The 16,083-nt window shown below is 39.7% G+C and overlaps 1 protein-coding gene across 2 annotated transcripts in view; it reads right to left on the reverse strand.

Annotated features, from left to right (window-relative positions):
• The window catches only part of LOC124146494 (pleckstrin homology domain-containing family H member 1-like), a 193,448-nt gene that overhangs the window by 93,250 nt on the left and 84,115 nt on the right, over window positions 1-16,083 (reverse strand). For both annotated transcript variants that reach the window (XM_048403928.1, XM_048403929.1), the window contains exon 3: window positions 5,140-5,202. In XM_048403928.1, coding sequence (XP_048259885.1) covers window positions 5,140-5,202 — 63 coding nt within the window. The remainder of the gene's footprint in view (window positions 1-5,139; window positions 5,203-16,083) is intronic.

Below are 16,083 nucleotides of genomic sequence, written 5' to 3' on the forward strand. Positions count from 1 at the left end.
GATTCATCTGTTTTATACAACAACGCCCAGTATAGATGCAGAAACACAAACGATTCACATCAAACTGTATCGCTCTAACTCGGTATGATAGGAATATCATGTACCACTAGCCAAACCTATACCAAGTGACCTCAAGGTTAACATAGTAATGACATTGCAGTCACCTAATAGAAAACTGACCAAGGACGATCTTGTACAGCTAGTTTCAAAACTAGTCTTTTTTGTGATATTAAACTGACATTAGACGATCTTGTGCAGTCACAAAACTAGGCTATTTTCTGAAATAAAACTGACCAAGGACGATCTTGCACTGTCACAAAACTAGGCTATTTTGTGATATAAAACTGACCAAGGACGATCTTGCAGTCACAAAACTAGGCTATTTTGTGATATAAAACTGACCAAGGACGATCTTGTACTGTCACAAAACTAGGCTATTTTATGATACCAAACTGACCAAGGACGATCTTGTACTGTCACAAATCTAGGCTATTTTGTGATATAAAACTCACCATGGACCACCTTGAACAGTCTATCATTTCAAAGAAAACTGACAAAAGACAATCTTTTAAAGTCACATGCTTAATAGTCTACAAGAACCTCAAATTCTATTACAAAAGTCTGTATGATGTCTGATGTGAAAATCCATAATGACACAGTCTTCCTGCTGGTACACTACAGCCAGCATCACACTGGACATCAGCAATTACTGAAGCCAGGAAGTCATTCAATAGCCCAACCCAGGGCAGTCAATGAGTGAGTGAGTGAGTGAGTATGGTTTTACGCCGCTTTTAGCAATATTCCAGCAATATCACGGCGGGGGACACCAGAAATGGGCTTCACACACTGTACCCATGTTGGGAATCGAACCAGGGTCTTCGGCGTGACAAGTGAACACTTTAACCACTAGGCTACCTGACCGCCCCGGCAGTCAATGAGGGTGGATCCACTTCTGTAATTATGCTAATGAAGTGAACATCAACAAATCCACATTTGAAACTTTTTCATATCACAAAAACATAGGCTGTGTTCAAAATTAAGAGGGGTACTTGGGGCCTAAAGTCTTTTTGTTAGGTATTTGAATCTGGGGACGCCTGATTTTTAACTTTTAACATCAAGGTTATGACAAGGATCCCTATATCTTCATGCCTAACTTTGAGCATTGCATAAGGAAATATTCTAATATGTTTATGGTTCACAGGGCCCCATATTCCAAATCCATAAGGCATAGGACTATTGTCCTCACTCTTCACTTAAACACAGATTTATGATAGTCATACCTCTAAGGCCATGTTCTCATTAAAGTGAAACCTTTTACTCTAGATACTTGTTTGTGTTAAGATCTGACAAACCTCCCATAGTTTGGGTCAGGTTAACTTTCCAATCAGCTCATCAGCACTGTGACTTCTTAACTCTCAGGAAGAGCAAACAAAGCATTTAGATAAGGATAAGATATATGGACAAACAACTTCATTATTACAATTGGGAGCCAAAGCATTTAGAGCAGCTTGTCTGATTTTTGGATCTGAAAACAAACATAAACAGGCAGTTCTGAATGGAAAATAATTACGGTTGTGTTAAATATGTTGTTGATATTTCATACATCCTTTGTTTCACAGCACCATGGCATCTACACACATAAAGAGTTGCTCTCAAGGAAAATGTTTTGTTTTGTGTGGGTGATCAGAATTTCTGAATCAAGACTGAAACGAAATGAAACCAAATCATTTTAGAAATCTGATATCTGATTGGCACGAGAATATTTCTTTGTGGTATATTTCTAGCCTTCATATATATGAGAGGGGTAATTACAGTGTAGGCCTCTGTCCACAATAGTCTCCCAGTTGGACTTGTGTGTGGCATTGCCTAGCTGGCATCAGGAACTAGCTGCTCTCAATGAGTTTCCTGGTTATCTAGTACAAACAGACCTGTCAGTTGAGGAGCAGAATAGCAACAACAGCAATCAATACTGATAACTCACGTCTCATTCACAGATTATCTAGGTAATTCTAGTAAATGTACAAATTTCTGGAACAGCAAACGTTTCACATTATATTTGGAAAGACAAATTACTATTTGTCCAAGATTCTGTTTGAAGCATTCAAAATCTGTAATTCATAGGTAAATGAACCATGCTTCAAGTCTAGTGCTGGTTGTGTGGGAACAGTGTTGGTCTTGAACCAACAAGTCTTAAAAACCAAGATTAAGAATCCTCAAAAGAAAAAAATAGTACAGCTTTATTTTCATTCCACGTATTGAACGCCTAAGATAGGACGTTTTAGGCTTTCACAGCGGAATTGAAACATTCAAGAGAAAGATAAAACAATTTCACTTTGAACATGGAAGGCAAAGCATGTACATGCACACCAGATTGAAGTCAATTTTTAGATACATTTAACACAAGATAATGACACAACGACGCCATTTCACCGAAGATTTGGAATCCTCACGGCCAGAAAAACAAAGATCAATTTCAGTTTGAAGCATGTGCATGCAAATACCGCGGTGCATGAAACAATAGAAGCCAATAATGTCGCCTGCAGTGAATCACGGCCTCATTAGGAACTAAAGGGGCCGAACACATACATATATTTTAGTGGGGGTGAGTGAGTGAGTGACAATGATTTTATGCTGCTTTCAGCCTTATTCCAACAATAACATGGCGAGGGACACCAGAAATTGGCTTCACACATTACCCATGTGGGGAATCGAACCCGGGACTTTGACGTGACGAACAAACACTTTAACAACTAAGCTACCCCACCGTCCACACATATATTTTAATTCCTTACCAAACCATAATCGTAGGTTTATTTCTCTCCATGTTCAAAATGGGAAATTATACACTCTCTGTGTAGATTCGATCACAATGATATTATTTAGTAAACTATTTTTGTCTTAAATTTTTAACGTATAAAGTCATAATTCATTTCATTATCATTATTATAAAGCATAATATTTTAACTGTGTTTACACTCTACAGTGGGTATATATGTCACTTTTTTATCTTAAACTACCTGACCAGCATATTGATGTAATACCTAATTGGCATCAGCAGTGTTCAGCAAGGGACTCCAATAACAGTACCAAACACAAGCCAGGTGACAGCACAAGCAGTCTGCAGTGTTATGAACAAACCATTAACCAATTGCTGTGGACGAAATTAAAAATAAAAGGCTTTGGGTGCAGCTTTTAACCAGGGGGTTCCAGGGTTCTTGGGTCTTCTCCTGTGGTATTAGAGTCCAAGGACACCTTAAACCTATTACTTTAACATCCAAGTTTAGCATTACACAACACAGTCTTGGCTAGATACAGTTGTTTAGTCCAAAGCCATGACTGTGGAATAATTGTTCTTTTTCTAAAATTTTGTAATACTAAAGGCACGGTCAAGTCTAGGTCAAACTGAACCAATCCTCCTTGCAATGAAAACAGCAGAAAAGGAAAGGATCTTTAAAAAATAAATTACAATTATTTTAAAGAAATGTTTTCAAAGATTAAGTGTAAGTTGTTGGTAATAATGACTTATTTTGAAACTAACTTTTAAAAAAAAAACAGAGCAGTTTTTGAAGCTAGGGGATTCTTATGCCCTATGAATAAACACTTGTAAGACGAGGAAAAAAAAATCACTTCAAGAGTAGTCATTAGCACAACTCTCCTGATCTACTCTGGGATAAGAGTCGACTTCCAGGCTGCCACTATGCCGCAGGGCAGCATCTACTAATAATAGAATGTCACGATGGCCAAACTATCTACTTACAGATCACATTCAGTTAAAAAGGGAAAGGGTAAGCCTGAAATACAAGAATCCAAGTCCTACCCAAAGCAGCAATATGTGAGTATAATTCCTGGTCTGTCAAGCAAGAACCATACACCAAGACACTAAGGCATGGGACTCTAAAGGCCATGAGGTTAAACTGTAAATGACCATGGATTAACAATCAGCTTCAAAAGAAACTGAGGATAGGCTTACAATGGTTGGTTTAAAGTTGTATAGGTTTAGTAATGCAAACTCATTGTGGGGCCACGTCAACATATAAGTGCCATAATCTAAAAGCCCATTTCACTTCACACTACACCATTGTAGAATAAGGACCAATTTGATAATGTACAAATTTGCTCTTGATATACTAAGACTGGATTTAGCTTGTAGGGGTAGGGCTACAATTGTGTTGGTAATTGTTGGTATTTATTTACTAATGCATGGTGGAGCATGGACCAAACTAACCACAACAGTCAGATCTTGATGTTCTGGGGTTAGATATAGCCAACAGTTGGCCGTAGAGACCTGCATGAACCTTGATGACTGGATGTCCATTCTCTCACCTTGACAAGTAGGAGCACCGGTGTCCCTCGTGGATGTACTCTGTCCCTTAAGCACACTATCTCTGTCCACATAGCGCACTATCTCCGTCCACATAGCACACTATTTCTGTCCACATAGCACGCTATCTCTGTCCACATAGCACTCTGTCCACTGGATACTTTCCTTATCCACTATTCACATTATCCTGTCCACTATTCACATTATCCTTATCCACTATTCACCTTATCCTGTCCACTATTCACATTATCCTGTCCACTATTCACATTATCCTGTCCACTATTCACATTATCTTGTCCACTATACACATTATCCTGTCCACTATTCACATTATCCTGTCCACTATTCACATTATCCTGTCCACTATACACATTATCCTGTCCACTATACACATTATCCTGTCCACTATTCACATTATCCTGTCCACTATTCACATTATCCTTATCCACTATTCACATTATCCTGTCCACTATACACATTATCCTTATCCACCATTCACATTATCCTTATCCACTATTCACATTATCCTATCCACTATTCACATTATCCTCATTCACAATACACATTATCCTCCTCCACTGTTCACATTACCCTATCCACTATTCACATTACCCTTGTCCACTATAGACATTATCCTCGTCAACTATAGACATTATCCTCGTCAATTATAGACATTATCCTCGTCAACTATAGACATAATCCTCGTCAACTATACACATTATCCTCGTCAACTATACACATTATCCTCGTCAACTATACACATTATCCTCGTCAACTATACACATTATTATCATCTATCACACATACATCTGACTGACCTGTTGTTCAGCTGTCTCGGCCCGAGCTTCACTCATTGACAGCTTCTCCTCCAAGTCTCTCATCTAAAACAAATAAATACAGGTGAATATCAATTGTTATCTTATATTCTGGCAGTACCACAGGTTGAATAGACCCATGAAGATCCTGAATTGGTCTTCAACAACCTATGCTTGTAAAAGGCGACATGGAATTGGATGGTCAGGCTCGCTGACCTGGTTTATGATCCTTTACTTATTTGTTCAGTCTATGTTGTCAAAAAATAAACAATAATAATAATAGAGAGGCTTTTTGTATAGCGCAAAATCTACATCACTGAGGGGCATGCTCAAAGCGTAAATACTAAGTGACACGACCCGAGAAGATCCGGGTTAGAATAGGTCTTCAGCAACCCCAAAAAAGGCGACGATGCTTGTCTTAAGAGGCGACTAACGGGATCAGGTGGTCAGGCTCGCTGACCTGGTTGATGTATGTCATCGTATCACAATTGTGTAGATAAATGCGCATGATGTCAATCACTGGATTGTCTGGTCCAGACTTAATTGTTTACAGACTGACATCATATAGCTGAAATATTGCTGAGTAGGGTGGTAAACAACAAAGAAACAGAGGTTGAATATGAATTTTTATCTAATATTCCAGCAGTTTCACACACAGACACAGGTGAATATGAATGGTTATCTTATAGGTGAATATGAATGGTTATTTTATATTCAAACAGTACCACTCACAGATGAATATGAATGGTTATCTTACATTCTGGCAGAACAACCCACAGGTGAATATGATTGGTTATCTTATAGGTGAATATCAATGGTGATCTTATATTCTGGTAGTACCACTCACAGGTGAATATGATTGGTTATCTTATAAGTGAATATCAACGGTTATCTTATATTCTGGCAGTACCACCCACAGGTGAATATGATTGGTTATCTTATAGGTGAATATCAATGGTTATCTTATATTCTGGTAGTACCACTCACAGGTGAATATGATTGGTTATCTTATATTCTGGCAGTACCACCCACAGGTGAATGTGATTGGTTATCTTATAGGTGAATATCAATGGTTATCTTATATTCTGGCAGTACCACCCACAGGTGAATATGATTGGTTATCTTATAGGTGAATATCAATGATGATCTTATATTCTGGTAGTACCACTCACAGGTGAATATGATTGGTTATCTTATAAGTGAATATCAACGGTTATCTTATATTCTGACAGTACCACTCACAGGTGAATATCAATGGCTATCTTATATTCCAGCAGCACCACACACAAACACAATCCACCACCCACACACACATACTTGTGGTAATGCTCTGGCTCTTCTCATGTATGTACTAACAAACTAACATGAGAACTGAAGATTTTGTTGCCTTCTTCAATTTGCACATTGTATTTGAATCCTGTTCTGTTTTACAAACCCCATGGCGTGTGTTCAATAGTAAAAACAAGTAACTATAGTGTCAGCATCAATGAATGTATTTCAAAGTATGTATTGTAATGCACACGTCTGCCATGATGTTGCATCAGGTACCTTCAAGCTCAATCTAATCTAATCCTTTCAGCACATTAGCATAAGGCACAGTGATGATTTCTCATTGAGAAATTAATGCCATGTTAACCTGCGAGATCCTATTCCTGGGGCGGCAATATCAGGCTTATCTTGCCGGCACCTTGCCTGGACATGTGCCAACCCTGTCTCAATCCTGATCCTCCTCTCTGATTAGAAACGAATAACAAGAATTGAAAACTCTCCCAGACATATTATACTGATAACTCTCCTTACACACGTTTGGCTGAAGATATCGGTCAAAACCAACGATGCTAGCGCTGGGTAACTGTGAGTAATTGAATGGAGTTTGGTCTGCAAACAATACCTAAGCAATTGAATAGCAACCAAAAACGGCAACCTGGCCTGGATTGGTAAACTGATGACTGAAAGCCTGATGACTGAAAGCCCTGTGAGTGAGTGAGTGAGTGAGTGAGTGAGTGAGTGAGTGAGTGAGTGAGTGAGTGAGTGAGTGAGTGAGTGAGTGAGTGAGTGAGTGAGTGAGTGAGTGAGGTTTGAACGTGGGAGTCGAACCCTTGTCATTGGCATGACATTCTGCTACTTTAACCACTAGGTTACCCAAACCCGAAATCTTCACTTCAAGAAACCATTTACCACAAAACATACTGGAGAATATCTCTTCGGGTAAGAATTGCTCTTGTAGAATAAACGTTAATTCCTTTTGATAATAATCTTGATAAAATGTATATGTTGTCATTTTCATAATATTTGCTAACAACACACCTTACCGTATTTGACGTAATAAGCGCCCAGGGCCGTCTCAAAATTAGAAATAGGGGGCGCTTATTAGAATATTATTTTGAGTTGAAAGATCGTAAATTTCGTGGTTTATGCTAACAGCCTGAAATGTTTACAAACGACAGATATATTTTTCAAGAATTGAATTGCCCATAATTAAGGGTGATATAACACACAAGTGCGTATTATGAACAAATAAATAAGTCTTGCGTACATTGATCAGTCGGAAGGGCTTGCTGATTGGGATTGTTCACTAGCCATTATATTAGCAAATATCTCCGTGGGCGCTTATTAGAGAGGGGCGCTTATTACGTCGAATACGGTACTTCCAAAATGATTGGTATGACTATGCGTTTGAAACAGAATGGATTGAGAGCTTGACAGAAAGGCTTTACCTTGTGTTGGAAACTCAACGTCCATTAAAAACATGTTAAAGCGCAATTGATGGCTCGTTCCTTTTTTTGGCAAATAGCAAACACTAATGTTACATGATATACATCACAACACATACAGTCTGTTGTCTGTGAAAAGTCATAGCATGACAATTAAAGCCCTGAGTTGATGGAGCAACACATTCGCCCTCCGCCAACAGTTATATTACAGTATCAGCGTCATCATGATGATGTGGGAGATAGGGCTCCCTTCAGTACTTGAGTACCGGGGGCTGGGTTGGTTTCAGAAAAACTTGAGTGCATTATTGACGACTCAATTACTCTCTCAGGGGAGGTAACTCAAATTCACATACTGGTAATTTCAATGCACATGTATATAATGAAAGAAAGACGTCTCATTAATTTAGTCAAACAATCTACGCTACAAGTGAGAGCTGGTGCATATAGAATAGCATTGACAGTATTTTTTCTCTTCTGTAATTTCAGAGATGATTGTTCTGTCTGTTAGCCAATCACATACGAGCTAATGTTAACAGGCACATTCCAGTAAGACTGCTGCAAATAAGACTTAATATTTCATACAAATGTCAAACGAAAGTCATTTAAATGTACGTTTGTGTTATTGCCTTGTACAACGTATATAGGTCAACATGTCCCAGAAAGTTACAATAATGAAAACTTAACACAGGTGGGATTATTTCCATTTAATTTTAGTTTAGTTATATACTATTTGCTTTTATTAGCTAGAAAATGGAAGCTACAGAAGCCTACACGCTTTCTTATTCATAAAGATAATTATGTCATCGCAAAACATTCTTATTATCGGGTACTCAAGCACGAGTTCAGTTTCACCCCCATTGAAGTCCTTGTGGGAGGCAAACACAAAGTGATGCAGGTCTTTGACATTTACCACTTTGGTGAAACCCAGGAGTACGGGTATGGTGCTGACAAACCTAGAAACATAATCTGGGCAAACCAGGGTTCGAATCCATGATCACAGATTCCAAGGGGATGCAACTCTGTACAGGTCATGGCAGTGCCTTAGATTGTTGGGCCACCCTTGCCAGTATCATCAACCATTTGTGAGTTTTAGCAACAACAATTACAAAAGACGCAGTTGAAAACAACAGATGTCACATGTTCTGTTTGTTCTATGCTGACCAGGCCTGTGTGATACACTTACACATCTTGTGACTATATTAACGGTTTCAGCCATGTGGGGCCTGTATTTCCGCAAGATTCACGCGTGTGTTTCGGCAATCCTCATATGTTTACAACATTAAACAGTTTGGCAGTTTGTAAGTGTGATGTAACAGTTCCTACAGTTTCAAAATTGATTTGATTGACAAAAGATGTTTTAGATGTACATGTATTAACCTTATAGTTGTTTTGGCAAATGTATCAATGAACTTATTTAGTTGTTGCGCACAAAATGTCACTATGATATTCATTCATGATGACACACAACACAGCTTTCAGTGTGTGTGATGATTGAAGACAAGGGGCATGATGACACATATTCACACAACACAGCTGACAGTGTGAGTGATGATTGAAGACAAGGGGCATGATGACACAGTCACACAACACAGCTGACAGTGTGAGTGATGATTGAAGACAAGGGGCATGATGACACAGTCACACAACACAACTGACAGTGTGAGCAATGATTGAAGACAAGGGGCATGATGACACATATTCACACAACACAGCTGACAGTGTGAGTGATGATTGAAGACAAGGGGCATGATGACACATATTCACACAACACAGCTGACAGTGTGAGTGATGATTGAAGACAAGGGGCATGATGACACATATTCACACAACACAGCTGACAGTGTGAGTGATGATTGAAGACAAGGGGCATGATGACACATATTCACACAACACAGCAGACAGTGTGAGTGATGATTGAAGACAAGGGGCATGATGACACATATTCACACAACACAGCTGACAGTGTGAGTGATGATTGAAGACAAGGGGCATGATGACACATATTCACACAACACAGCTGACAGTGTGAGTGATGATTGAAGACAAGGGGCATGATGACACATATTCACACAACACAGCTGACAGTGTGAGTGATGATTGAAGACAAGGGGCATGATAACACATATTCACACAACACAGCTGACAGTGTGAGCGATGATTGAAGACAAGGGGCATGATGACACAGTCACACAACACAGCTGACAGTGTGAGCGATGATTGAAGACAAGGGGCATGATGACACATATTCACACAACACAGCTGACAGTGTGAGTGATGATTGAAGACAAGGGGCATGATGACACATATTCACACAACACAGCTGACAGTGTGAGCGATGATTGAAGACAAGGGGCATGATGACACAGTCACACAACACAGCAGACAGCGTGAGTGATGATTGAAGACAAGGGGCATGATGACACATATTCACACAACACAGCTGACAGTGTGAGTGATGATTGAAGACAAGGGGCATGATGACACATATTCACACAACACAGCTGACAGTGTGAGTGATGATTGAAGACAAGGGGCATGATGACACATATTCACACAACACAGCTGACAGTGTGAGTGATGATTGAAGACAAGGGGCATGATGACACATATTCACACAACACAGCTGACAGTGTGAGAGATGATAGCTGCCAAGGGGCATGATGACACATATTCACACAACACAGCAGACAGTGTGAGAGATGATTGAAGACAAGGGGCATGATGACACATATTCACACAACACAGCTGACAGTGTGAGAGATGATTGAAGACAAGGGGCATGATGACACATATTCACACAACACAGCTGACAGTGTGAGCGATGATTGAAGACAAGGGGCAGGATGACACATATTCACACAACACAGCTGACAGTGTGAGCGATGATTGAAGACAAGGGGCATGATGACACATATTCACACAACACAGCTGACAGTGTGAGCGATGATTGAAGACAAGGGGCATGATGACACATATTCACACAACACAGCTGACAGTGTGAGAGATGATTGAAGACAAGGGGCATGATGACACAGTCACACAACACAGCTGACAGTGTGAGAGATGATTGATGCCAAGGGGCATGATGACACATATTCACACAACACAGCTGACAGTGTGAGAGATGATTGAAGACAAGGGGCATGATGACACATATTCACACAACACAGCTGACAGTGTGAGAGATGATTGAAGACAAGGGGCATGATGACACAGTCACACAACACAGCTGACATTGTGAGAGATGATTGATGCCAAGGGGCATGATGACACATATTCACACAACACAGCTGACAGTGTGAGAGATGATTGAAGACAAGGGGCATGATGACACATATTCACACAACACAGCTGACAGTGTGGGCGATGATTGATGCCAAGGGGCATGATGATACATATTCACACAACACAGCTGACAGTGTGAGTGATGATTGAAGACAAGGGGCATGATGACACATATTCACACAACACAGCTGACAGTGTGAGTGATGATTGAAGACAAGGGGCATGATGACACATATTCACACAACACAGCTGACAGTGTGAGTGATGATTGAAGACAAGGGGCATGATGACACATATTCACACAACACAGCTGACAGTGTGAGAGATGATTGAAGACAAGGGGCATGATGACACATATTCACACAACACAGCTGACAGTGTGAGTGATGATTGAAGACAAGGGGCATGATGACACATATTCACACAACACAGCTGACAGTGTGAGAGATGATTGATGCCAAGGGGCATGATGACACAGTCACACAACACAGCTGACAGTGTGAGAGATGACTGAAGACAAGGGGCATGTTGACACATATTCACACAACACAGCTGACAGTGTGAGAGATGATTGAAGACAAGGGGCATGATGACACATATTCACACAACACAGCTGACAGTGTGAGCGATGATTGATGCCAAGGGGCATGATGACACATATTCACACAACACAGCTGACAGTGTGAGAGATGACTGAAGACAAGGGGCATGATGACACATATTCACACAACACAGCTGACAGTGTGAGAGATGATTGAAGACAAGGGGCATGATAACACATATTCACACAATATATATGACAGCTGATCTTGTGCGCTGGTCACCCAACCAAGAATTATTTTTCCTTCACAGTGCCAAATCAATATCGATGTTTAACATCCCCAATCTTTGACCTATTCTACAGCTCTCAACAGAATCAAATCAAGGCATCATAACACTAACAGTGAGTGAATGCTGGGATGTCAACTTCTGTTTTCCCAACCAACATAACCAGGTCTCCCCTTTCCACATACACTGCAGAATCCCAACCTCGGTGTCACAAGCTAGCAAATGGTTGACATCATTTCCCTTTTTCATCACTTTTAGTTCTTTTTTGCTTGTTATATTTTGTCATTCGGCTTGAAATTCAATTACAAATTCTTGGTGACATCTTGAAACAATACACAAGTCTGGCGTAATGAGAAAGGCTATCAATCATGATGCCAGGTTTTGTGCTGAACAATGCACTGAAATCCAGCGAGGCCTGATAAGAGCTAGATAAATAATTACATACAGGGACCGATGTTACACAGTGCTCGGTGTCATGTCTCTCTTAAACAAGGTATTTACAGCGTAATGCAAAGAGACATGATCTCTTAGAGGATAGGAATATATTTAGTTACTGATCAACACCATGTTTTGTCATTTCTTAGCTAAGAGGTAAGTAAGTTGATCACATATGATTTATAAAACGGGGATGGTATGCAGGTACGTAGTGTATAGAAATGCTTTCATTCCAGCTGTTCCTGATACAGTTGGGAGTTGGTGAGGTGAAATGGGTTTAACGTCGCGTCCAAGATTATTGCACTTATATACCGACATGCATGCATGTGTGTGTGTGGCTGCTTGTACTAGTCCGGACTGATGCCCAGTTTATTGTGCTTATAAGCCAACTGAGATACTATGCCACAGTTTAACATGAATGCCCCACTCAGACACGGTATACTGACTCTGAGCCGACCAGTCTTTTAACGTCTTTTGGTATGACGCGGCCGGGGATCGAACCCCGGACCTTCTGCTCTTCGGGCGGATGCTCTACCACTAGACCACAGAGGCGGTCTGATGCAGTAACAAGGCACATAAATATTACTGTACAATTTCTCATGAATATATGGATTTTTCCACAATGGTAATTTCTTTAAAAAAAATGTCATTGCTGAATTGATTTTTTCATTTATCAAATACCCTTTATTTATCATTATTTGACTTCCTTCAGTCGATGATGGAGGAGGTCATAGATGAGATTAGACAATGTAATTTACAGATCCAAACATCCAAATACACGGAAACGTTTAACTTATTAAGCAGCCATTCTGATGTGTGGTAAGCCCGCTACAAATTACACACCTTGCTGATTGGTCGCGGAATTATACTACTCAACATATGGTAGGGATATTGTGAGTGTGCAGGAGGGGGCTGATTGTAACTGTTGTTGGGAGAAGTTGCTATGCAAATAGTATTCAGTATTGCCAAATTAACAGCTTCATTCAAGTTAATACAAACATAAGTACACAGTCCCGAACTGGCTGTTCCAGTTATTATTATCTTGAGTAGATAAAGGTAGTATTAATCAAGGAATAAAATATAACCTTAAACAAACTTTAAACTTGACACATATAATTTTCTATAGTTTTGATGGAGTTTAAACTTAATTATCCCCATGATCAAGGTGTTAGAGCATATATACACATTTGAAGTTCTTTACATAAGTCTCAGAAAGTGTTGTTGTGTGTTGTATATCAGCAGTGTTCAAGCTACAACAGTGCTGAATGTTGGGCAAACCAGTGGTTGATAGCATGAGCATCGATCCATGCCGTCAGGCCACAATGAGCCAGGGGGCCAACATTGTGACCATCTAATTCTCATCAGTTAGTTCAAACTACAAACATGGGTACTCAGGACCTATTCTTCCCCGGAATCTCCATGTTGTTTTCTGCAATGTTCTGTAAATAATCAGATCTGGGCCAGACAATCCAGTGATTGACAGTCGATCTACGTATACGATGACATGCAAATTTACTAGATAAGACATAAGCTACTCAACGGAATAATCTTGATCAATAATATTTAACTGAGGTAGATGTAACCAGAAATGGCAAAAGATTTTCTATAAAGCATCTTCTTATCCTCAGAATTATCCATCAGGTCGGGTCATTGTTAGTTTTCATGTGATGATATGATACATGATACGTTTTTTACTGTATCGATACAAGACGATACACTTGCTGAAATAAATTACCTACTACTTGTTTAATGACCCCTGGCGTTTTTGTCAGTCAGATGTCGCGAAATGTGTTGTAAATAGCGTTTCAAGTTCTCTACTAAAAATAGCCACTCCGACCATGTGTCGACAGCAAGCTTTCTTTTTCAACCTGCTCTGAAATATTTATTGTCAAGAAGTTTCCATGCGATTTGATGTAAATATGTGTATCACGATACATTTTGTATCATGACCTTGCTGTATCGTTTCCCCACTTGCTAAGATTACTGAAATATGCATTTACTGAAATGACCAAATTTTCAGTTCCAAACATATAACATGTCAAGTGCATTTAAATAATATTTCATAAACAACCTCTGCAGGAACAAGTCAGTGCTAATGCCTAGCTAGCATATGTCACCTGATAGCCAGTGAAATCAATTCATCCACACAACACCATGCTACATCCACTGCTTGAGACTGCCATCAGACAATACCACCTCACAAGAAATCAACCATGCATGTAGCACACCTGTCATTCAAAGTCCGAAATCAACACCATGGACAATGGTGCCATAATGGTCCTGAACTGAATGTAACCCATGCGTACCGTAAAAGGCGACTATGCTTGTCGTAAAAGGCGACTAATGGGATCGGGTGGTCAGACTCGCTGACTTGGTTGATGCATGTCATCGATACCAATTGCGTGGATCGATGCTCATGATATCAATTACTGGATTGTCTGTTCCAGACTCGATTATTTACAGACCGCCATCATATAGCTGGAATATTGCTGAGTGCGGCGTAAACAACAAACCAACCAAAGCCAACACACTCTGTACTACTGGCACCAAGGAAGGGAACTATATGTTGAAGAAAGGCCTTAGACTTGCACAAGTCTCTAAGGAAAGTATTATTAGTTCAATTCATAATTCCTAGATTATATAAATAATAAAGACAAGTTGTACCTATAAAAGACTGCCATCCTTGTAGACTTGGACAAGTCTCTTAGGAGAACATTATTAGTATAAATCATAATTCCTTGATTATATAAATAATAAAGACAACTTGTCCCTATAAAAGACTGCCATCCTTGTAGACTTGCACAAGTCTCTTAGTAAAACATTTTTGTCTCAATCATTATTCCTAGATTATATAAATAATAAGAAAAAGATGTCCCCATAAAATACTAATGTCTGTTCTGTCGGCTTATCTAGACTTGCCGATTATAAGGATAGAACTACAACACATCCATGGACTTATCATTCAGCACAGCCTTGGAGCAAGACTAGAAGCGACTGTGTCACAACACTCCCATTCTACAGAGCCACACTGCATCTCTTAGCACTGAAAAACAATATCTGAAAGTGTGTTCAATTATTAACCAAGAAAAAGAGGATTACGTTTCAGATCCACATTGTGTTAAACGACAGAAGGTGTGTAATCATTGATTCCGTGAAAGACGAACACAGGGACAGTGATATTCCGTGATAGCCAGTTAGAACATTACAGAAGTCGTCACGGACTTTTGTTGGTTATTCAACTCTTACGATCAATATACATAATGGTATGATAGAGGAAACTCCGTCTGGTAACGAGGATGTAGAGCAGGCTACCTGGACCCATTTAAGCACACCTGGTGAAATACACACCTGTCTGTCGAGTGTAATATCCATGACGATCTGATAACAGCTACAATTTACACATGAGACAGGCATATCACGATAAGAAGAAATTAATGTTTCGGCACTGAGGTGAGGACGTCCAGGAGGATGTGTGGGATAAGTTGTCAATAGCCATTACTGAAGTAGCGATTGGATTTTTGAGTTGACCCGACTATTGGGTGGTCAAAATGAAACCCAGAGATGAATAATACATGCAGTATGGGAAAACAGCATTAGAATTTGGCACTAGTCCTGTACTCCTTGCCAAACTGTCTAATAGATAGGGTGTTTTAAGGACTAGTAGAAATTTGCCATTTTTAACATG

The sequence above is a fragment of the Haliotis rufescens genome, unplaced genomic scaffold (genome assembly GCF_023055435.1).
Source record: "Haliotis rufescens isolate VD_foot unplaced genomic scaffold, xgHalRufe1.0.p SCAF_3, whole genome shotgun sequence".
Classification (NCBI taxonomy): Eukaryota; Metazoa; Mollusca; class Gastropoda; order Lepetellida; family Haliotidae; genus Haliotis; species Haliotis rufescens.